This window comes from Colletotrichum phormii (assembly GCF_030913505.1).
Source record: "Colletotrichum phormii strain CBS 102054 chromosome Unknown BDP81scaffold_1, whole genome shotgun sequence".
Classification (NCBI taxonomy): domain Eukaryota; kingdom Fungi; phylum Ascomycota; class Sordariomycetes; order Glomerellales; family Glomerellaceae; genus Colletotrichum; species Colletotrichum phormii.
The window spans coordinates 3,521,303-3,543,019 of record NW_026851443.1 but is presented as its reverse complement, the minus strand read 5'-3'; the positions used below and the strand labels follow the sequence as shown (position 1 = coordinate 3,543,019).

The 21,717-nt window shown below is 53.9% G+C and overlaps 8 protein-coding genes across 8 annotated transcripts; 2 read left to right on the top strand and 6 right to left on the bottom strand.

Moving 5' to 3' along the window:
• Positions 1-813: 813 nt before the first annotated feature.
• BDP81DRAFT_305437 (cytochrome P450) lies at positions 814-2,869 on the bottom strand (the record flags this gene model as incomplete). The annotated part of the gene is given in 6 exon segments (XM_060583176.1): positions 814-1,679; positions 1,761-1,901; positions 1,966-2,007; positions 2,078-2,289; positions 2,485-2,603; positions 2,618-2,869. The coding sequence occupies 6 exon segments, from the start codon at positions 2,867-2,869 to the stop codon at positions 814-816; spliced, it is 1,632 nt and encodes a 543-aa protein (XP_060452183.1).
• Positions 2,870-2,991: 122 nt separating this feature from the next.
• BDP81DRAFT_16076 (uncharacterized protein) lies at positions 2,992-4,058 on the bottom strand. The gene is made up of 2 exons (XM_060582030.1): positions 3,572-4,058; positions 2,992-3,511 (listed from the first exon to the last, which is right to left on the bottom strand). The coding sequence occupies exons 1-2, from the start codon at positions 3,708-3,710 to the stop codon at positions 3,114-3,116; spliced, it is 537 nt and encodes a 178-aa protein (XP_060452182.1). The 5' UTR covers positions 3,711-4,058; the 3' UTR covers positions 2,992-3,113.
• A 2,156-nt stretch (positions 4,059-6,214) lies between these two features.
• Positions 6,215-7,104, top strand: BDP81DRAFT_467495 (uncharacterized protein; the record flags this gene model as incomplete). Its single annotated transcript, XM_060594458.1, has 2 exons — positions 6,215-6,565; positions 6,641-7,104. Exons 1-2 carry the CDS (start codon positions 6,280-6,282, stop codon positions 7,102-7,104), a joined length of 750 nt encoding a protein of 249 aa, XP_060452181.1. The 5' UTR covers positions 6,215-6,279.
• An 827-nt stretch (positions 7,105-7,931) lies between these two features.
• BDP81DRAFT_444720 (uncharacterized protein) lies at positions 7,932-8,300 on the bottom strand (the record flags this gene model as incomplete). The annotated part of the gene is made up of 1 exon (XM_060591871.1): positions 7,932-8,300. One exon carries the CDS (start codon positions 8,298-8,300, stop codon positions 7,932-7,934), a length of 369 nt encoding a protein of 122 aa, XP_060452180.1.
• Positions 8,301-10,119: 1,819 nt separating this feature from the next.
• On the bottom strand, positions 10,120-11,522 carry BDP81DRAFT_15984 (uncharacterized protein). Its single transcript, XM_060582013.1, has 2 exons — positions 10,491-11,522; positions 10,120-10,422 (listed from the first exon to the last, which is right to left on the bottom strand). Exons 1-2 carry the CDS (start codon positions 11,150-11,152, stop codon positions 10,320-10,322), a joined length of 765 nt encoding a protein of 254 aa, XP_060452179.1. The 5' UTR covers positions 11,153-11,522; the 3' UTR covers positions 10,120-10,319.
• Positions 11,523-11,892: 370 nt separating this feature from the next.
• BDP81DRAFT_306093 (OPT family small oligopeptide transporter) lies at positions 11,893-14,621 on the bottom strand (the record flags this gene model as incomplete). Its single annotated transcript, XM_060583238.1, has 4 exons — positions 11,893-12,845; positions 12,902-13,799; positions 13,945-14,238; positions 14,370-14,621. 4 exons carry the CDS (start codon positions 14,619-14,621, stop codon positions 11,893-11,895), a joined length of 2,397 nt encoding a protein of 798 aa, XP_060452178.1.
• A 3,366-nt stretch (positions 14,622-17,987) lies between these two features.
• Positions 17,988-19,878, top strand: BDP81DRAFT_305795 (glutamate decarboxylase; the record flags this gene model as incomplete). Its single annotated transcript, XM_060583205.1, has 4 exons — positions 17,988-18,005; positions 18,085-18,323; positions 18,378-18,980; positions 19,032-19,878. 4 exons carry the CDS (start codon positions 17,988-17,990, stop codon positions 19,876-19,878), a joined length of 1,707 nt encoding a protein of 568 aa, XP_060452177.1.
• A 281-nt stretch (positions 19,879-20,159) lies between these two features.
• On the bottom strand, positions 20,160-21,259 carry BDP81DRAFT_15954 (RNAse P Rpr2/Rpp21/SNM1 subunit domain-containing protein). The gene is made up of 2 exons (XM_060582005.1): positions 20,319-21,259; positions 20,160-20,265 (listed from the first exon to the last, which is right to left on the bottom strand). The coding sequence occupies exon 1, from the start codon at positions 21,026-21,028 to the stop codon at positions 20,495-20,497; it is 534 nt and encodes a 177-aa protein (XP_060452176.1). The 5' UTR covers positions 21,029-21,259; the 3' UTR covers positions 20,160-20,265; positions 20,319-20,494.
• Positions 21,260-21,717: the final 458 nt, after the last annotated feature.

The following is a 21,717-nucleotide window of genomic DNA, read 5'->3' as shown; positions in this document are numbered from 1 at the left end:
TGCTGCTGTGCTGGGATTGGGTGGGGCCCACCCGACCTCCAGTGCTCCTGCACCTTATGGCCCACGGGCTTCCTTTCCTTCCACTTCTTGCGCTAAACATCGGACGGCATCCACGCCGGACCGGGGATTTGCTGACTTGGCCGAGTCCGGGGTGGGCCACAGGTACGTATCCGTAGTCAGCTGTTATTTGGGGCAATCTCATTGGACGCTGCTTCAACAGACACTTTGGCCTCTTCGAGTACCTTACCTACGCAGTACACCTTACCTAGGTAGCTAAGGTACATCAACAGGCGCGAACTTGGACCTCATCTTCTGTCTATTTCTTCTTCTTTGCATTTACGAGAAACAATCCGATTTCTGGGTACTATCTATGCTCTTACATCTGATGAGGTGCTGCGGCATGGCTCGTTCGATCCCATCTCACCTAATCAGATGACAAAGTCTCCCGTCAGCATTTCTGCCCATGCTACGCATATTGCTGGGAGATGACGGGCAGCCGAGGGCCAAGACCTTTGTGCTTGTCCTTGCCGAATTGACGCCAATTCCTCAGACTTATCGCAACTCTAAAGGGCCCGGCGATGGGACAATGTCACACTGACAAAGAGGGCAACCGCATTTCCCGAGCTTGCTCAGCCACCAATTACTTTAGGTCCTTTGGCCAGACCACAACACCATCCAATTCCCCAACTGCCCAAATTGCAGCTCACCTCTCCCCAACACTAACAATGAGCGCCGCTGGGATCGTCAGTGCTGTCTGTCAAACACCACGCGGATCCCCTTGGAGTTCTAGATTGCTCGTCAGTCACCACACCCCTATTGCGATCGGTCAAAGCATACCTTGTAAGGAATCGGAATGAAATAATCCGCCGCCATCTCGCAATCCCTCACCGTCGTCTCAAAGATCCTGAGCACGCCCACATCGCCCGCCCTCCGGTCCTCTCCTCCCTTCCCTCCGCTGCCGTCCACAACGCCCGCCCCGCCCCACCGCCGGAACAGCTTCGCAAGCATGAGATACAGCTCCGCTTGCGCAAGCGCCATACCGAGACACACCCGCGTACCGCCGCAAAACACAGTCAAGTACTTCTCCAACCGCGCGCCGTCCTCGACCCACCGCTCCGGATGGAACCCAAACGGGTCATAGTAGATACGCGGGTCCGTCTGCGTCTTGTACGTGCTCATCCCAATTACCGTCCCCGGCGGGAGGTGCACACTCCTACCGCTGCCGTCCTTGTCGTGATACACCAGCGTCTCCTCGGGACACACCCTCGCCAGCCGCGAACTCGTCCCGAACCCAAGCCGTAGCGTCTCCTTGACGACGCCCCGCAGGTACGGCAGATTCTCCAGCTCCGCCAGCGGCACCACGGCATCCCGGTCCGGGATCGCGGTAAACAGCTCGTCGCGCAGCCGGCGCAGCGTCGAGGGCCGGTTGAGGAGGTGGAACACGGCCAGGGACAGCGTCCACGACGTCGTGAGCGTGCCGCCCTGCACCAGGATCTGTCCGTCCTGCGCGAGCCGCGAGACCGTCTTCTCCGCGGGCGGCAGGAGCTTGGAGGAGAGCATGTCGTGGAAGATTGTCGGGTGGCTGACGTCCAGCTGCCACTTTTCCGTGCCCTGCGTGGCTTTGATCTCGCCGATTTGGTTTTTGATATCGTTCTTCATCTTGAGGAAGCCGCCCCAGCCTGTTGTGGATGTGATGTGTAAGTGATGAGCTTCTGTGAGCAGACAGGCAGTTGTGAAAAGACAACGAAGATAATGCTTACCGGGAATGAAACGTCCGGAAAAGGACTCTGGTAGTGCGTTGACCAGCGTCAGAGCCCAGTTCATGTGCTTGATCATGGGCCCCAAATGCGTGCCCATGAGGAGGTTATCAGTCACCACCTTGCCAAACGTCTCGTCCTCGACTGTGAAGATCCCAATTAGCTCCCCGGCTCGATACATGTCAATCTCCAAGAGCGTGCTACTCACTAAGGTGGTCACTCCTGGCGAAGCTATATTCGTTAATGACATCTGGCCGTCGTGTCAGTGACAAAAACTCTACACCCATTCGGCAAAGACGTGTGAAGAAGGGTTGCTTTACCATTAGTAAAGGCCGAAAACGGATACATCACATCCAGCGGCTCCTTGGTCCTCTTGCTGAGCTCCAAAAGACGATCAAGCAGCGCGTCAACCCGTTCCTCGATGACAGGCTGCAGCTTGCGGACCGTCTGCGTAGAGAAGAAAGGGTTCAACGCCGCGCGCCTCAGTTTGTGGTGATCATGGTTCACAGTCGCCAGTGCGCTCTCTCCAGTTCTCGTTAGCTCATGACTCTCTCGTCAAAACAATTCAACTCCCATTGAATCAACTTACCAGGAGATCCAAACTAGAAAATCCAGTCAGCAAATCGTATTCACTCCTCTCTTTACCCCCCTCCTCTCTCTCTCTCTCTCTCTCTCTCTCTCTCTCTCTCTCATAGAAAGATCAAAGTTAAAACAGAATAAGCATCACATTACCTGCTGCGTATAAAACCCCCACTTCTCCCTAACCCTCCCCGGCCCCGTATACAGCTCCGAAAAGAACTCCGGGTCGCCGACGTGCACCTCCCACGGGCTAATCCGCACCACGGGCTAATCCGCACCACGGGCCCGTAGTAGCGGTGCAGCTCAATGATTTTGAACGTGTACTGCCCGCCCAGCACGATATCATAGTAAAACTCGTACAGCTGCGTCAGCGCCGCGAGACGCGGGCCCGGGACGTGGGAGATGGGGCTGAAGTAGAGGCGGCGGACGCCGAGCTGGAGGGCGTAGAGGAGCCATAGGCCGGAGAGGAGAGCTGCGAGGTGGGTTGGGGTGAGGGTCGGGGTCAGGCCTGACAGGAGGGTTTGTATCGCCATCTTTCTCTTTTTTTGCGCTCCCGTGCGGGTATCCTGTGCGATGGGAAGTTGTTGGAGGCACGGAGAGGACGAGAAAGTTGCCTTTCTCTATCTCGACTCGAGTAGGTTCTTGCTGCATCTACCCGAGAGGCCGGGTCCCCGTAGACCATATAACAGACCCGACCACCACCGTCGCCGCCGCCGCCACTACCATCACCTCACACACACACACACCCCAGTCGTCCCCAAAACTACCCTACCTTGCCTACCCCGTGCCGGGAGGATACGTGCTTAACGGGAACAAAAGTGGCGCCAGCGTGTGGTGCCGCCGAGAACAATGAGGTTTAGCGAACCTGCCTAGCGCCGCCACTAGCATGGGGGGTGGGAAGGTGATGGGGGAACAAAACTGGCTTGGTAGTCGGGCTTGCGCCGAAGCAACTTTTTCCGTCATCTTGGCGAAAAGATTGTGGGCAGTCGAAGCTGAATTGAGTAGCAGGCACCTCCTTTTCTTTCTTTGCTGCCTGCCAGTGTCCGTGTTGAAGACGAAGAAGAAAGTTTCGGGTGTCCCATCAAATGGACTAAGTTTTGCGGCCGAAGCAGCGGGGGGACTGTGGCTCGGATGCCCGGGTCGGGGGCGCGCTACGATTCGAGTTATCCGTATACCTAGTTTGAGTAAGAATATACCGGATGAAAAAAGTCAATGGCTTTTCTCCAAGTACTCACTCTCCGTCGTCTGCATGGCATCTGGCATGGCATCTTTGATCGTGTTTCTCGGATCAGAGATCTCGGACGGATCGTGTTTGGGGATGGGAACGGGGTTCCGGAACCGATCGATACATTGTGTTGAGATTATAACCCTCATTGAGCAATGGAAATCGAATCTTGGGCTTCGCAAACAAGTTATACCATGGGAACTGGTCGTCACACACAGATCCTAGCGTCAAATATCAGACAGATCGGACAGATCAGATCTAGCCAAGAGACAATGTGCCGCCCAAACAATGATCGTAATTAATATAAAAGTCCTTCGATCTTACATGGTAAAGAACCACATGTCGTTTGCTGCCACGCGCGAATTTGAAACCAACAGAAACCACACAAACAGAGCCTCATGAGTTCTAAGCCTAGCTTCTAGGTCTGGAAGCAAGCAAGCAAGCACCGCCACAGAGGTGCAGCATCCCCTACGTATATTCCGAAGCACGTGAGGTCTTAAAGTAAGGTAAAGTTACGAACAGGCCCACCCCCGACCCCATTTCCTGTGGACCGGATGAAGTTGAAATTTTGACTTCCCAACGGCAAACACCATGTCCGTATGGAGGATCCTGGAGGAAAGACCACCGAGACCCGGGTAAGCTTTATTTCGGAGGGGCTTTGGACCGGGTTCGCCTCCCACCCGCGGAGTGCCGTTGCATGGGAGCTTCAGGGTTGGGCAACAGGTACGTTGTTCACACGTGATCATTGCTTGGCTCCCATTTCTTCGCGGATAATCTTGATTTATTTCGTCTCTAACCGAAGTGTGCGTCTTCTGCCGTCGTGGATAGCTCAAGACACCCAATGAAGAATAGGATGGCCCTGCCAAGTTGCCAAGAGTTCAATGACAAGAAGTGGTCAGCACCACCACCACCATCATCACGTCTTTGCGGATTGGTGGTACGGGTAGAGATGACGGCATACTGTGTACAGCAGCAGGAAATCCCGGTGCTGTGCCGCAGATGAAGGAGGAACTTGAGAAGGGGAAGAAAGGTCCCCTAAAGTCTGGACCAGTCGAGCTGCAAAGCTCAACGTGTGCCGGGCGACGATCTGCGAGTGTACATGAAGGGTCGTCACGGGAATGACGTCGCGACCGCCTTCTTGTCGCTTTGCCAGTTCGATCGTCTATCGCTTTCCTTCTCTCTCCTCCAAAGTCCAAGAGGCTTGTGAGGCTGTAGATGCTATCATTGCCAACGATTACAATATAGATGCCTAGAAGTGGAATCCATTTCGTAAATTGTTTCTGGAAGAAGAAGCATTGGCACTGACTATCCGTCAAAAGACGCTATGAGAGCCGAGTCAAGTCAAGCACATGGAGAAATAAGCTTCCAGGGGACATGGCAGTTCTGGCACAACCGTTCGTCCCTCCTTACGGGAGCCAGCCCACTTGCCCACTCCGCTGGGATCATGCCCCTGTACTTTGTACAAAAGGTACGATAAGCTCCGGTGGAGGCATGGGTCCCTCCTCTCGGGCTGTCACAGCCCTCTAGAGGGTTGCCTCCATAGAGCTCCGATGTCCATGGCAAAAGGGTGAACACCGCACATGGTGAATCCGTAAGGCTGATTGAGACTGGAGAGCCATGTCAGGTCCCCTACTATTGACACCGCCAACTGGGGTCTTGGTCTTGTTCATGGTCGGTCAGAAGGGGGGCATCCCTCCAACGGCGCCTATTCTACAGATACCATGCCCCTGGTAAAAGAGCACTGCCCAATACTGTGGTGACCCACGATGCCCAAAGAGGAACTATCAAGTCGCGACTTCTTCGGCTTCCCTCTCTTCTGTGGAGGACCTACAGGCTATTACCATGACCTAGACGGCGCCAAGGAAGAGGCCTAGCGGGATGTCATGGTGAGATTACCACGCTACGTCCTTCCACGCCTACACCGTTGTACCTTTTGCGCGCAAATGGACGAATAGCATCATCTACGGCTGAACTTTTGCCAAGACCAGACTAAGAAAATCCTCAATCACACCTTGTCACGTCGGTCTCCCTCGGTCTCCCTCGGTCTCTCTCTCTCACTAGCCAGCAAGAGTGGCAGAGACGTGACCGTCGCCGTATGCCGGGCCAGCTCATGGAGTCCTTCGAGGGACTTTGCTGAGCTGGTTAAGCTTGTTTTTCTTGGTAAAAACCAGGTACCCTTTCTTAGCTCCGGGGTGTGATGTGCGCCTTGCGCTGCCTCTCGGTAGAGACCAAAGATTGCAGACCAGAAATGACGAGAGGGGGCCGCCGCCCAACCAACCAACCCCTCTTCACCCCAGACTACCTATCTGTATCTGTACGGTGTGACGGTGTAACTAGCAGGGCTCATTTCAAAGGACAATGTTCGGTGGGTGGTGGGACTAAACCGCCGGCCACCGGTCGAATGCATGTAAGACCGGGCGCCGCTTGCGGGTGCCTCTAATACTTAACGACTTGGCAGCCTACCTCTCCTTCACTTCAGCCTTGAATCCAGTCTTACTTCACTCCCCATCAACACTTGTTACTTGATAAAATCTCCCCCCTCAATTCAAGTATTTTGTGTAACAGCAGCCATCTCTCATAACCATCAAACATTCTCCAACGAGGAAAAGAACCAATTGGGCCCAACATACCTCTATAAGCGCCCGCCTGGTTACAACAGCAACAGCAACAGCAACAGCAACAGCAACAGCAACAAACCCAACAATACCCAACCCCCAAATGGACTTCATCCTCGAGTCCCGCGTCCCCAAAGGCGGTGGCTCCAGCGGTAGCCGCGGCTCAAGCGGCGGCAGCAAATCCTCAAAATCCTCAAAACCAAAGAGCGGCAAGAACAAGTACAAAGGCGGCGGGCGCGTCGGTGCCGCCGGCGGGGGCGGAGGAGGAGGAGGAGGAGGAGGAGGCGGCGGCTTCAGCGCGCTTCCCCTCTGGGCCCGGATCCTCATCATCGTTCTGATTGTGTGGTTTGTTCTGTTCCTGGTCTCTCTAGCGTTTTACACGGTCAAAGGTAAGACTTCTTTCCCTGGGTTGTTGAAGAAGTATTTCAACGGCCAGTTTGACTTACATTACACCAAAAAAACAGAACTCAAGCGCAAAAAGGAAGGAAAGAAATTCCGCATCGGTCACGTCCTCGGCCACGCCCTCCTCGTCTCCACGGGCCTCTGGATTCCCTTCACGCTCTACAGAAAGTTCATTTCCCGGCGCAAGGACAAGTCCGGAGGAGGAGGTGGTGGCGGCGACGGCGACGAGACGAAGCGCTCCGCTGGCGGCACGTACGCCAAGATTGAAGAGGGTAGGAGGTCCGATGACACGGGTAACCGAGACTCTTGGTACGCCGGAGCCAGAGCCGGTGCCGGTGCCGGCACCCACAACAACGCGGACAGCAAGTACGAGCCCATGGGTTACGCGCCGCATCATCGGTCCCCGTCACCTGCTCCACCCCCGGCCGGTACTGCTCCGACGCCCACCGGTGCGGCGGCCGAGTATTACATGCCGCAGCCGCCTTCTCATACCGCGCCGACTCAGCATCCGCCGCAGTACAGCTAAAGGGTGTTCCGGGCGGACGATATCACGGAGCCGTGATTATATGATGATGGACAGGGATCTATGATGATATGCCTTGTCTCAATGTTTTGCTATTTCCTTCTCTTCTCTGGATCGATACCCCATTTTCTTCAATTTAGCGTTTCTCGTGTTGTTATCGGAGGATGTATGGATGGATGCTCGTCATGAAATAGTACATAGAACAAAACTTCAGGAGAGACTTTACGGCTCATTTCCTTTTTGCGTATATCACTCCTGTATGACTACTCTGTGTCTTGCAATGTTCCAAACCCCTAATTACCAGTTGCCGGAGCAAAAGATGCCTAGTCCACGCACTGCAATGCAGTTGGATCCCGTACGGCCTCTAGATCATGCAGCCAACAACCTCATTCTATCCATCCTCTCAAGGGTACAGCATCGTCTCTCGCCTGTCGTCCTTCGGCCACTCGTCAACTATTGATAGACGACGGATGACGGCAACACTCATTCCCGCCCATCTAGGAGGCCAGGGCACCTCAGCCAGCGCTCTCCTGGCCGGAACCTGGCATCAATTCATGTGGTTTCCTGCTTGCTCCCGTCAGCGCGTCAATTCCCTGTCTTTCCCGCTCTCCTTCAAATATCACTTACACCGCGCAGCCAGACCTTAGCTCATCAAGACCTTACCCAAGGCAAGCCCGGTGTTTATACCGATCGGATTTGAACCTGACCAACATCATCAGCTTCAAGGGCCCTAGGCAAAAGACGAAAATAATGCGAATAAAACGTACCTCTCAGCAGACCTTCGGTCACCATCATCACCCTCTCAATGAAGCCCACAAACCCTAACTCCACTACCTCTTGGCCGCAGCCCCGCCATCACCGCCCCCAGCCCGATTCTTACTCGAAGCCGATGCCGATGCGGAAGCAGAAGAACTCGACTCTGCGCCGTGCCATCCTCCCGTCTGCGAATGTTGTTGTTGTTGCTGCTGTTGCGCCATCTGCATCTGCATCTGCATCTGCATCTGCCGCTGCATCTGCCGCTGCATCATCGCCCGCTGAGCCGAGGCACCGTAATCGCCGCCGTCATTCTGAACGGCCATATTGGCCTGGGTAACACCACCACCACCAGTACTGGTACTGGTGCTAGTACCAGCAGGTCTCGGCTTCTTCGTCTTTGCAAGTCCTCCCAGAGCCGTGGTATCGTACCCGCTCCGACCCATTCTGTCCAACACGCCCCCTTGCCTGCGTCCTTGTCTCGTTGACGTCCTTTAATTCAAATAGATTGTGCGACTGTTCGTCGAGCGGTACGTAGGCGGGACCTAGTTATATGAGAGAGTTTCTCGCTTATATCTGTGTCTTTCGAAATCAGGAGGAATCTGGTTCCCAACAGTCGCTTCGGTATTAAAAGCGCGAATGCCCAGTCTGCAGGGACGACTTCTTCTCGTAGATAGATTCAGGTTAGATGGAAAGAGTGCGTCAGCGCGGCCGCGGTTGTAAAAGAGCAAGGCCCCGGCGGCACCCAAATATCGTCTCGTAAAGTATCGTGTGTTTGCTATTTTCTCTTGCGAATGACATGATCTGAGTGTGAAATGGCTCAAATCTCTGCTTGAAGAAAACCAGCAACAGGAAGATTCAACGATGACTCTTGTTATGGTTGATTTTGGAAGCCAAGAAAGCTGATTAATAGTGACTGATTGTTGATTTCCGCCGTTGACTTCCCCCCAAACAATATGGTGCAAGTGTGTGTATGCGTGAGTGTGAGTGGTGTTAGTCTGTGTAATGACAAAAGTCGCAGAACCAAGCAACTTCTTCGACCTCTATGCGTCTTTCCCCTTTGCTTTATACAAGCCAAATAACGAATAGTAGAGTCACAAATCCCGTATTGCTTGCCCAAGTTGTCTTGCTGCTTGCTCCAAAAGAGACCAAGATTGCGAAATTTGTCCCAGACTTTTTTTGTATTTTGTTTGCCCGTCACTGACTCAGCCTGTCTCAGGAGAGTTCGTCTTGGTGTCACTTTCTCCAAAGGGGGTACCCAGGAAAGGGAGATCAACAGGGACCGTATTCCTCATTATTGTTGTGGTTTTTGCTTTTTCCTCTCCGCCCTCCCGTCCTCTCCCCTTCCCCTTCGCCTTCCGTTTCCTTTTCCCTAATTGACGGACTGCAGATGCACTGTCGTTGTTTCCTTGTACAACCAAATCTTGGAAATATAGTGAGACAACTGTACTAGACCCCATCTCACTGGTATTTGTTGAGCAAGGGAGGTAGTCCACCTGCATTGGCATGTCTCCCCATGCCCTTGGCCCCTTGGCCCCCCTCTCCTCCCCATTGTCTGGACTGACACAAAGTTCCGAAAGACAATAGACCCCCAAAGAGACATGCAACAGTACACAGACACTGTCAAGCTTGTCAGATCCATTCGCAAATCTCGGGGAGGCCACGGAGATGAATCCGGCTGGGTGGTCAAATGGGGCACGGCTGGGATTGGATCGGGACCCGCTCCGCGAGCATGACGTCCCCTTGGTAAGTTCCGTTCAAGAGGCTCAAGTAAGACGTTCTTCGTTCCCCTGCGATGATCATGATGATGAGGGATGTAGCTCACCCCCAATGAATCAGAAGGATTCGCTCGCTAGACATCGGAGGGCGATTGGCACTTACAGAGGGCTCTAGGAGTCAGGGCTCACTAGTCAGGCACGGCGCCACCAGGAGATGTTGTCTCATTCCGTCACGGGAGGGAGTCCTTGGCATCATTCTCATTGTGGTTTTCGAAATGCAATCATTAGCGACGAGATCTCCCATACTCCGGCAAGCCGAGATGACGGTAGCTCTCACTACGGCCTTAATCCAAGGAAACGTCAAATCGAACTATCGATGCTTGGTGTCTCAAATTCCGAGATAAATTCCCTGGCGCTATCTTGCCGTGTGTTCCAGCGCCGGGCTGCCGGCGACAGATGGTCGGGCATTTTTCTAAATACCCAGAATTGATCATGCTCGAGCATCTGTCAAAGGTGACAATTTGGCATTCATAGGAAGAGAAGTGTATTAGGATTGGAATGAGGTCCACCAGAAGGAATCATCTATACGAAGATGTACCAACTTACGCTATTCATCCACACCGGGAGCAGACCGACAGGACCTTGGAGCTTCTTTACGGGCATTGTCGCAAATGCGCCCAACAGCTCCGTACTGCTATTTACCAATCTCCGTTATCAAGGCGTGTTGAGCTATTGACCGAAAGCCGCTCATTGCTTCGTCGTATCTCCATTTTCCGTGGATTGGCCAGCTTCCTTCGGTTTATCGGTCGGCTCCTCCTTTTCCTCGACTCGATGTTGTGCGAGGGCGTCTCTGATAGTCTCTATTAGTGAACTAGCTCTGGAGTCCTGACTGACGGGGTCAAAAATGGCTGTACGTACCTGAGAATGTTGCGGCAGCTGGATTGAGGCGTACTCCCCTTCGGTGAAGACAGGTCAGCCTTGGCTGGTTGAGGATCCTGCTCTGCCATGGCATCTTGCAGATCAGACAGCCCTGACTCCTCGCTCTGCATGTTTTGTGTCGTCTGCCTGTGGCTGTATGGTGACTCGTGACCACCCCTGCTCTTGTCCCCATCCCGACCAAGAAACCGTCGAAGTCTAGCCCGAAACCCTCTCTTCTTCTGCTCCTTCCTCGCCGCCCTCTTCTTTGGCTTCTTGCTGGCACGGCGCCGAGGGTGCTGCTGCTCAGAACCAGAAGATGGCTGTGCCGAAGAATCCCAATCACCCGCCAAGACATTCGGTGGCAGCTCCAGGTCCTCTACATCGTCAACGTCGATATCTAGGTCCTCTTTGGAAGAAAAGGGCCCCCGGGACTCGGTCGATGCCCTCGACGTCCGCACACCTTGCGGCGACTTCACACGCGGCACGGGTTTGGCCTGTTTCTCTTTCATCGATTCCATGCTCCGGCTGGAGTGGGACTGCAGCCTCTCCAAGGTCGCAAAGAGGCCCTGACTCCTGGATCCACTGTTGGTAGGAAAGTGTATCATGGTCGGCGGTGCGAACGTCGAAGCAGCAGAGATGGCACCGGCTCCGCAATCTGCCATTGTGTCTATCGGCGAACCTTTGGCAGTGATGAGCGCCGTCAGGACGGTAACGGCGCCGGTGTGGTCGAGGAGGATGCCGATGAAGGGTATACTGGTAGGTACATGTACTCGTAGTGATGTGATGTTCCGTTGCTTCAAGTCAAGCGAAATACGGGATGCTGAGGAGGGTGGACGATGGATCTGGAGATTCCAAGTCGGCGAGTCTGTGACGGATGCGCCTAGGTAGTCAGAGGTAAGTGAGCTTCTCAATGTGGTGCTCCTACGCGGAAGGTGAAAATTATGAGAACCTGCCCTAACAGCGTCGAGTGTCGAGTTGAGGAAGGCGAGCCTCCAGCCGAAGCAGATAGCAAGCCTGTCGCCGCCATTTCCATTGGGAAGCTGCGTTGTACACCGAGCACAACTCTATAAGAGATCCCGTACGTGAGTTACCCGTTATTTTGCAGCAAGAGGCACTCTCACAAACCCATAGACAACTGGAAATGAGCTGCAACGTCAATGTTATCGTTGATTCATACTTATAAAATAGACGGACAAGTAGATTCGCGCCGAGGTATCATCAGCCGTACAGACAATCCTCGCATCAGAGCCGTGAAATAATAGCAATACCCAAATACTCCTCCCCAAGGGCCGTGAGACCGTGATACATACGTTCAAGAAGCCGCCAAACTCCTATATCCTTGTCCAACTGAAATGAACATCATTAATACGCTTCTCAATTTTTTTACATCCTCATAAAATCCTCAAGGCCAGACACTGGGGCCAATGATCTCGCCAGGGGCCACTTGTTTCCTGATTGCCGTGCCCTTCCAGTCCATCGTTTCAAATACGTCGACATTACCCCACCATTGTGGTGGCCTGGCGGATGTGAGATACAGCGTGAAGAAGATGATAAGCGTGGCCACGATAAGGCCACAGTCGAGGGCCGCCGAGGTGATGTAGTTGTACTGCAACCACCAGCCGGTGTAGCGACGCTTGATGAAGAAGTTGAAAATGGTGCCGACAAGCGCCCAGCAGAGGTAGATGTAGACACTGGCAGGAGGGAGCCAGCCAGAGCCTCCGTACAGGAGAGGCGTGTTAACGTAGCGCCAGATGCTCTTGGGCCACTTCCGGGCAAGGAACCAAGTGATGACTGGTGTGATGGCGCCAACGAGCCAGAACCACTGGAGAGAGGCGTACAGCGCCTGACCGGAAAAGATGCGGGCGGGACCGATCGCACCCCAGATGATTGATGCGGTGAAGAAGACGCGACCACCGGGGCAGGTGTAGCTGTTGGGTTGGTCGGGCTGGCAAACGTCGGGGATGGTGCCGAGGGCCCAGTTCATGACAGCAATCTGAACAATAGCTGACCAGAGTGATGCGACAAGCTGAGAGGCGAACATGGTACGAGGGGGTACCTTCATGTAATGACCAAGCTTGAGATCCTGCGCAAAGTACAGCGCTTGCGACATGCAGATGTAGCCGTAGTTCTTGAACATCATCATCGCGAGGGGGCGGCCCGGCACCATGTAACCGATGATGAACTCGGTCAAGACGTTGAGGCCAAGCTGGATGTTGGTGATGGCCTGCACGATACCGATAGGAACGATCCAGAAAACGGGAATCAGAATGCACACAACGTAGGCCCAGGCCGGGAAACCAGTTGGCCACCCAGCAACAACACCAAACGAGATGGCAACCATGACGACGAAGAGTGCTAAGAAGAGTAACTGTCAGCCTAGCCCAAAGGAGGATACCATTGATTGGACCTACCCAGATACCACCAATCCTCAGCGTCTCGGTACTTCTTCATCAAACGCATGTGCACGTCATCCTCTTGATGGCGCGCCAGTTTGAACTGGCCCCAAATCTCCGTGCCATGGTACAGAACAACGTGGACGACAACGGCAGCCACAGCGGCGAACGAAAGGGCGTAGGCCAGAGCGAATTGAGTCGGCAGGTAGAGAGGAGAGTAGTCGTTGTAGGCGGTCTCGTTGAACTGCAAGTTGGCGTCGAGGATTCGGGTGACGTTGTAGACGGCGCCGGTATTGTCGAATGATTCGGAGCTCTGTACGGGGAAGTAGTCGGAATACCAGGTTCCGGAGAAGTGGATGCCGGATGAGACGATGACGAAGAAGATGATGATGCCCGCAATCACGTTGGCGATGGCGTGGAAAGGCGGGATCAGCGGCGACGTCAGGTAACCTGAGATGACGGTCCAGTCAAATGAGATGGGCATGAGTCCATAACCCGAAAGGCCACCAAAGACCTTGTTGACAATCTCGTTCTTGGGCGCAATCCAGCAGATCCAGGTAAAGTACGAAAGTCCCTGGAAAATCCAACCGGGGAACCAGTACCAGATGAAGGCACCGCTGCAAACGATAAGGAACCAGCGGTAGCGGCCAATCTTCCAGCCGTTGGTCTTGGTCGGATCAGAGCCAGAGTGGTCGTGGAGGGTGTAGAAGAGAGCACAGTTGACCAGGTTCGAGGGCCAGATCATGGCAGAGGGCCACACAAGGAAGCGTCGCGCCAGACCGGCCAGACCGTATCCAGTGCAGAGGGTAGTGATGCCGAAGAGCAACTGGAAAGCCCAGCCAAAGTGCTGCTTGTAGAAGAGCTGCTGTGCAAGCAAAACATCGGTCGCGTACAAGACACCACCTCCATACGCAGCCTAGTAATCATAGTTAGTTCTGTCGTTGGTCTTTTTCCTCTCTTAAAACCCTCTTTTGCCTCGACTCGAAATCTTGGCTACTGCTCTTCTCCAATCTGGGGTATCGACGAGGGCCCCGCTCCTGATAAAAATCGTCCGAACTCACATTAGACATGGCCACAATGATAACGTGCTCCTTGTAGTTGAAACGGCCGGGTTTAAGGTTGAACTTGACACCGAAGACATTCTGCTCCTTGTCGGGCATGACTAAATCCCAACCCAGACCAATAGGATAGGCGATGAGCTGGACGACATAGGTGGTGATGGTGACGCTGGGGTTGCGAAGTGAGAAGAGCATGTTGACACCAGAGCCGACAGTGCAGAGAAGCATGCCGATGACCCATGCGCGAATCGTATTTGCTGGCAAATCGACATCGTAATTCCGTACTACAGCGCGGACCTTTGTTGCGGCGGCGCATCATGTTAGCGACTTGAACTAGTTTCTCTTTTGGCACTTTTGGCACTTTTCTCCTGCCTGTCCCTCCCATAGCGATACTGGTTCTCGATCCTGAGCGGAGTTTCGCGACGTACCTCTGGATAAGGCGAGTTGTCCTCCATAAGAGCCTGTTCGATCTCGAGACCCTTCTCGGCGTTTCCGGTGGCGAGCGCGGTATCGACATCATTGAGCTCGTCAATTGGCATATTCGGATCGAGCTTGTGTGCCTTCTCGAACTGAGCCAGAGCCTTCAGCGGCTCGATGCCCGTGGCCTCGGCATCGTCGTCGAGGGCGGGGTAAGGCGTGATCTCCTCGGGCTCGCCACGTTTGCGAAAAATGGACGGCATCGTGACGACTGTGCCTCTCTCCTTCGCTCTACTGTCGACGGAGTAGATTGAAAGGTGAGGGTTAACGTGCGCCGATTGCGGATGGGCTGAAGGGCGACCGACGAGATAAGCAAAATGACGAAAAGAAGGCCCCAAGGCCACAACGGGGGAGACTGGGGACAGCGGGCGCCAAGGGCTTTTTCAATCAAATCAAGCGAAAAGATGGCGGCGGCGGCGGCGAAGGTGGTGCCGGTCGGCAGTCTGCAGGCTAACAAGACACCAAGACAATGTGACAAGGTAGAGTCAGCCCGCCAGACGAGTCAAAGTCCCACTTCCCGAAGATGTCCAGATTGAACACCAACAAGAGGCAAGATGGCTTCAGGCCTCGATGAAGTGATCCCTAGGAATTCTGCAAAGGAGAAAGTGTGTGCCCGTTGTGTGTTTTTGGGTTGAGATTCGCAGCAATCGAAAGAATGGCGCGCCCAACGGTACCCATGAGTCGACTCTCTATGTACTCCGTACGGAGTACTCTCACTATCCCGTATCTATCCCCCCCCCCCAATATCATCCCGTGTATGTGTGTGTGGGTTCCTCTTTTGGGGCCTTGTCGGCGACTTGCGGCGCTGGAAGAGACGGGGGACCCAAGGGGACCAGAAGAAATCGGTCCTCTAGCGTGCTATCACGACACCAAATGCAGCAGCAACACGACAGCCCGCAGGCCCAGCGGCCGTTTGTCGACCTTCCTAAATTGGGGTAGCGACATCCGAGGGGCTGTGGAGGAGGCGAGGGGAAAAGAAGAATGGTTCGCCGGGGACATGGTGACATTGGAAGGACAATGGGCGACAACTCTGATCCACACCTGTCGAACCTCTAGGCTCTAGTACAAGTCGGGGCCGGGGGATACCTAAAGCTGACTCTCTGTTGGTCCAGAGTCAACGCCTCGGTGGCTCGATGCTTGTCGGTCTGGCTGGCTGGAAAGACGAAGGGATTCTGGCAGCCCGGCTTCTTCCCATATCGAGCTCCTCTGTCTCCCACCCTTTGTCCGAGAAACGTGAGGATCAGCAGATCACAAAGCTGCCGATGTGCCCCTGCCACCGATCCGGGAGTTGGTGCATGCTGCTGATCGTCCGAGGAGCAAAAACGGGGAGGACGAATGATTGACGAACCAACTGCAAACGGCTTCGAGTGACCTTCGTCCGATGTCTGGAGAGTCTGTACTTTGGCACATTTAGCCTGGGCATCGTTCCCGCAGTTCAGACAAACACTGAGCTGCCAGTTCGTGCCAGTTCGTGCCAGTTCGAACTTGGAAGATTATCTAGGTGCCAGGTGCCCTCTGAGTCTGAGTCTGAGTCTGAGTCTGTGTGAAAGCCACGGCTGGCTGCCAGCGCGCCAATGCTAATGCCACTGTAGCCGTCCATTCGGCCCAGCCGCGGCCATTGCGCGAGACTTGGCGAGTCACTGCAACGGGACTTTGGTCGAAATAAGCCGTATCGACCAATCAACAGCCGTTCTTTTCGGCCGGGAAAAGCTGGGCTTTCTTGGAGAACCTGGCTTATCTCTGGTTGGCGAATGAACCAATGTGAATGGACACTGGGAAACCCCCGTCAGTGCTGACAATCTAATCTTATTTCCGATGGTGCCTTCTTGCCTTCTCCCGCTGTTGTCGGTTAGATGAATGTTCACCGGGACTTGATACTCTTTTAAGCTTTATCGGACACGCGTTGTTGGACGATCCACAGATTGGAGTCTTAGCTTGTGAACTCCTGGATTTGAAGCGTCGGTTATCGATGGAAGATGACCTCGGTGGGTTCTCCGCCAGACTTGCGTGGTCTCCTGGTTCCTTTTTCTTTGAATCATCGGTAACACGATGTTATTGGACCTTCTGAAGGGCTCTTGTAGATCAAAAGAGGACCTCTCGCAGTCAACGTTAAGAGAATCAGAAAACCCAGAATCGAAATGGCAATTCAGTCATCTTGCTCTAGTAAGTTGGAGGTGATGCCCGGTACTATGTAGTCGGGCGCTGTTTGAGGGTATGCGCTTTGTTGAGGAATTTGATCTTGCAGCGAAAGTTGTCAGCTTCCTTTCGAGTCAACTTATGATGCGTCAGTCTCAGATGCCTAGGCTGGATACTATCGTCGCTGTGGTTCGTAGCCGTTGTAGCCTAGGTACGGGTTACGGAGGTCTATCGTCGAGGAAGATGAAAGTCTGCTGGGGCTACCTCGCCCAGAGAGACGACTCGACATTGTTGAGCAAGAAGATGAGAAACATCGAACAGTAGCCTGATCTGGGTAAGGTAAGGTAAGGTAAGTAGGTATCGCAGGCAAGAAAGGCCTTGGAAAGAATGATTGCCTCCGGAATCCACGGTGACTTCTTTTTTTGGGTTCCTGCCGTCTGCCGCCTGCCGGCGTACCTGCTGCGAAAGTGCAGTGCCAAGACGGGAACGGGGCCCACCCGAGCTGTCACTGGAGTCTGGAGGGAAGAGCGGAAGGAGCCCCCCGGCTATTCAGGTCCGGGCCCCAAGTCGCAGCTTCCCAATGTTAAATGCCGTCACTCATCCACTCTATAGGGCCAACCCGTCTGAGCATTGGATCTGCGATCCAATTGTTCCTTCCCTGCCAGCCTGGATTTTGCAAGTTACCTAAGGTACCTTTGGTACGCACCTACCGCACCTCACCAAACATGTCAGACATGTCATAGCACGTAACAGAAACTCCTTCTCCTCGGCTACTCGTCCAGCAAAAAAGCCAATTCTCAGCTGCACTGGCGCGACACGCAAGTCATCGTACCCGACCTCTTCGTACCTATGTACTTGATCAAAGAGGAACTCCACCGGCAAACTCGGCATTGGATCGTACCTGCTCCAGTCCAGTTCTTCCCCCGTTTACTGTCTGCTCCACGTTCCCAGCAAAAGTTGACGAGCTGATGCCGCACCACCAAGTTGACCAACTGCAGTTGGCCATGGCCTTGGCAGAGAACCCTGGAGGCCCTCGCACTAAAAGGTCAGAGACATCATTCCTGTCTAGCCCATCGCGATTCCCTCCCCTCTTCGGCCCGTGATCTGGGGCTATGAGGCGTGTCTTTCATGCACTTGGAGCTACCATTTCCGACAAAACTTGACCATAAGGAAACTCCCGTACTCCGCTCGGTCTACCGTATGTCGTCATTCATCCCTCATCATCGGCTTGACGGCCACCTTAGCTACGGATACCTCCAATGTACATCATCCTTCGTGGTCTACGGCCTGCTGTTGTATTTAAGCCTCAAGCGGTGATCCCCCAGGCTTGGCAATTTCGATCTAAACATCAATCCATCGCATCTTCCCCTTCCAGTGCATGCCAATTTCCATTCAGATCCTTGATACGATACCCAAAGCTACCAAACGTCAATATGCCTCTCGCAAGCCACGTAGGTCTCAACTATCATCCTTCACCGATGATTGATGCATCATACGATGATACTACAACGGAATTGACACCTTGTGCAGGTCAATCCAGAGGACATTATCCAACGCCTCCAGGCAACTCACATCACAGCTGCGGGCAATGCCAATGCTCTCAGCCAAAGTATATCATCACACATCCAGCCCTATGACAGCCGATACACCAGTCAAACCAACATTCCCAAGTACAAAATCCCCGATGAAGGCGCCCCAGGAGACACCGTCTTCCAAATGATCAGAGACGAGTTGGACCTCGATGGCAAACCCAATCTTAACCTGGCTAGGTGAGCCTCCAAGACATTCCCAGCAGGGGCATTCCTACTCACAGCATGCCAAAGTTTCGTGGGAACATGGATGGAACGCAATGCCACCCAACTCATGCAGGAGAACCTCTCCAAGAACCTCTCAGACGCAGACGAGTACCCCGCCATGATGGAGATGCACCAGCGCTGCATCAGTATCATCTCCCACCTGTGGGGTGTCCAGCCTGGTGAAAAGGCCCTCGGCTCCGCTACCACGGGCTCCTCCGAGGCTATCCACCTTGGCGGTCTCGCCATGAAGCGCAGATGGCAGCTGAAGCGCAAGGAACAGGGCAAGGACACATCCAAGCCCAACATTCTCATGGGTTCCAATGCGCAGGTCGCCTTGGAGAAGTTTGCCCGTTACTTTGACGTTGAGGCCCGCATCTTGCCCGTCAACAAGAAGAGTCACTACCGTCTGGACCCGGCGCTTGTGAGAGAGAATGTCGACGAGAACACCATCGGTGTCTTTGTCATTCTCGGCAGCACATACACGGGACACTACGAGCCCGTTGAGGAGATCTCGCAGATCCTTGATAAGTACCAGGAAGAGACGGGCATCGACATTCCCATTCACGTCGACGCTGCCTCTGGAGGCTTCATTGCCCCTTTCACCCACGCAGGGGCTGGCGGTTCCAAGTGGTAAGTCATATCGACTTGTGTGCCCGAATGCCACACGCTAACAACTCGCAGGAACTTTGAGCTCCCCCGTGTCAAGTCAATCAACGTCTCAGGTCACAAGTACGGCCTCGTCTATGCCGGTCTTGGCTGGATCATCTGGCGAGACCAGTCTTTCCTCCCAGAGGACCTCATCTTCGAGCTTCACTACCTCGGAGGCACAGAAAAGTCCTTCACTCTCAACTTCTCCCGCCCAGGTGCCCAGGTCATCGTGCAATACTACAACCTCATCCACCTAGGCTTCGACGGCTACCGCTCCATCATGGAGAACTGCCTCTCCAACGCCCGACTACTCGCACAGAGCCTCGAGGCCACGGGATGGTACACCGTCGTCTCCGACATCCACCGCCGCGCACCTCACAAGGAAGCCAGCGGCGCCGTGAAGAAGATTGTGAACCAGGCCGCCACCGCCGTCGGAGGCGAGAGTGCCGCACCGGGGGAGACATCGGCTGACTACGTCGCCGGTCTGCCCGTCGTCTCCTTCCGTCTGACGGATGAGTTCAAATCCAAGTACGAGCACATCAAGCAGGAAACCGTCTCCCTCATGCTCCGCGCCAAGGGCTGGATCATTCCGAACTACCCGCTCCCGCCCAACGAGGAAAAGATTGAGATCCTTCGTGTTGTTGTCCGCGAGACCATGACGTTTGATTTGCTTGAGCGGCTATTGACGGACATTGTCCAGGTCACGGAGACGCTCATCGAGAATGATGAGATCGATTTGCAGGTCCTGAAGAAGCATCACAGCCGCAGACGGGTGCACGTCAAGGGTGATGAGGAGCAGCACAAGAAGGAGGGTGCTGCGAAGAAGGCTGGAGAGGGGGTTAGAAAGATGGAGGATGGTATCCATCGCGCGGTATGCTAAGGCATAGCTGCGTCGGCCCAAAAAGATAGTATCGGTTCAATGGTAGCAGCAGCGAAAATCTCATAACTTTTGACCCTTCAGGTTTATATTAGCAACATCTAACTCATTTGCAAATTTATTCAGAGACCACCTCAGACCCTCTCATGCTTCGCTTACGTGGCTACCACGTTGACGAGTCTGTGTTCCGCGATAATTGCTCATGCCTGAACACTACTGCTACTCCTCACCGCGTCCGACTCGGAGCGAAGGTCACCAACAGCTATTGACAGGGCCCGGTCTGGACTATGGTGGTAGCTTGGGGATAAGTATCCAGCTCCCGCTTCTTCTGGGAGCATCTTTAGCTCGATGATAGAGCCAATCTATAAGCCACGCATTTTGCGGGTGATTCTAATGCCACTGTTAGAAAGTCTTATGCTTCTCTATTCCCAAATGACTCATACCTGTTGTAAGAATACGTCAGGGTTATGGCCTCTCGACTGGCGGCATAGCCTCAATAGGCTGCGCAGTTCGATACGGAAAGCCCAGTCTCTTCTGCCTAAGAGGCTCTCGACAGCGGCTTACCACTCGTAGATCACTTGGTGGGCTTGAATTCCGATGAAAAGAAGGCATCAAACTCTCATTCACCTCCAGTCAACTGAGCAGACCCTTCAGCCGTCGTGTCCACAACCATTTCATCTTGCCCTTCAACACTCTTGGGTTCCCTGAACGGTCGTCGCTTCTGCCGCGGCGCGCTGACAGGAAACCGCTTGACATTGCCGCATGTCGTGCACTTCGTAACCATGACATCGGCCCAGGGCTTCTTCCGGCCTTTACTCAAATTCTCCACCGTCGTAGCGCACGATTTGCCCTCGATGAGCAACGAGTCACAGAACTTGCACATCATCTGCTTGACCGACGGGCTCGGGCGGATCTGAGCCTTGAGAGAGACGGCTCGGATATCGGAGACGAACCGACGAGCGACCTTTTCGTTTGTGGAGCGTAGCTTCTGGAGCCTGGCGGCGAGCTCATGAGCGTCTTTGAGGGGTGGTGATGAGTCGGCGTCTGGGATTTGTACCTGCACAGTCGCTAGGTAGGAGGCGGCCTGGTGCAGGTAGGATACCCGCGTGTATGCGTGCCGGTTTGGCAGACTTTCGCTTTTGGGCTTTGCCATTATTCTTCTCTCGTCTCGTTGGTTCCTCCTCCCTTGCGAATTTTGTCCCACGTTTCAGAGCCTGAGTGGCATTGAAGTCTTGCGTTGCAACGAAAGTCAGTTCGGACCCTTTGTTATAAAAACTTTTGCAGGGGTGGTTGGGTTTATGGTCGCCAAAAGCCAAACATGATTGTTTCTCCAAAGCAAAGGTTAAGGTTAAAGGCGGGCGTCCACCGTGTATGTACATGATAGATGGACACGGTCTTACCCAAGAGTGGGACTGATTTGATTGTATAAGGTAATCGGGCTGGATTGACTGTGTACATACCATTGCCAGGCAGGCCTACTGCTACCACCACCAAGATACGGACCGTCGAAGCACTTACAGCGTTACCGGCAGGTAAGGAGGAATTTGAAGCCAAAATACTCCGTACCGAGACGAGGAAAGTCTAGTAACGCCTTGATACGAACATCTGCTTATTATGACTGAACAACCGTTTAGTGCGATTATACACGTTACATTTATAAGCATTAGCGGTAGTAGTAGTAGGCCTGGCTGGCAGTGGCACACAGTGAATTTAGGCACAGTCCTTCTGTCCAAAAACGGGTCTGGTCACATGACGTCGCCTGGGGGGAGGGACTCAGCCGCCTTTCCCCTACGCGAAAGCTTTTGACCTGCGCTGCCCGCCTCACCTCTCGCCTCCAGTTCC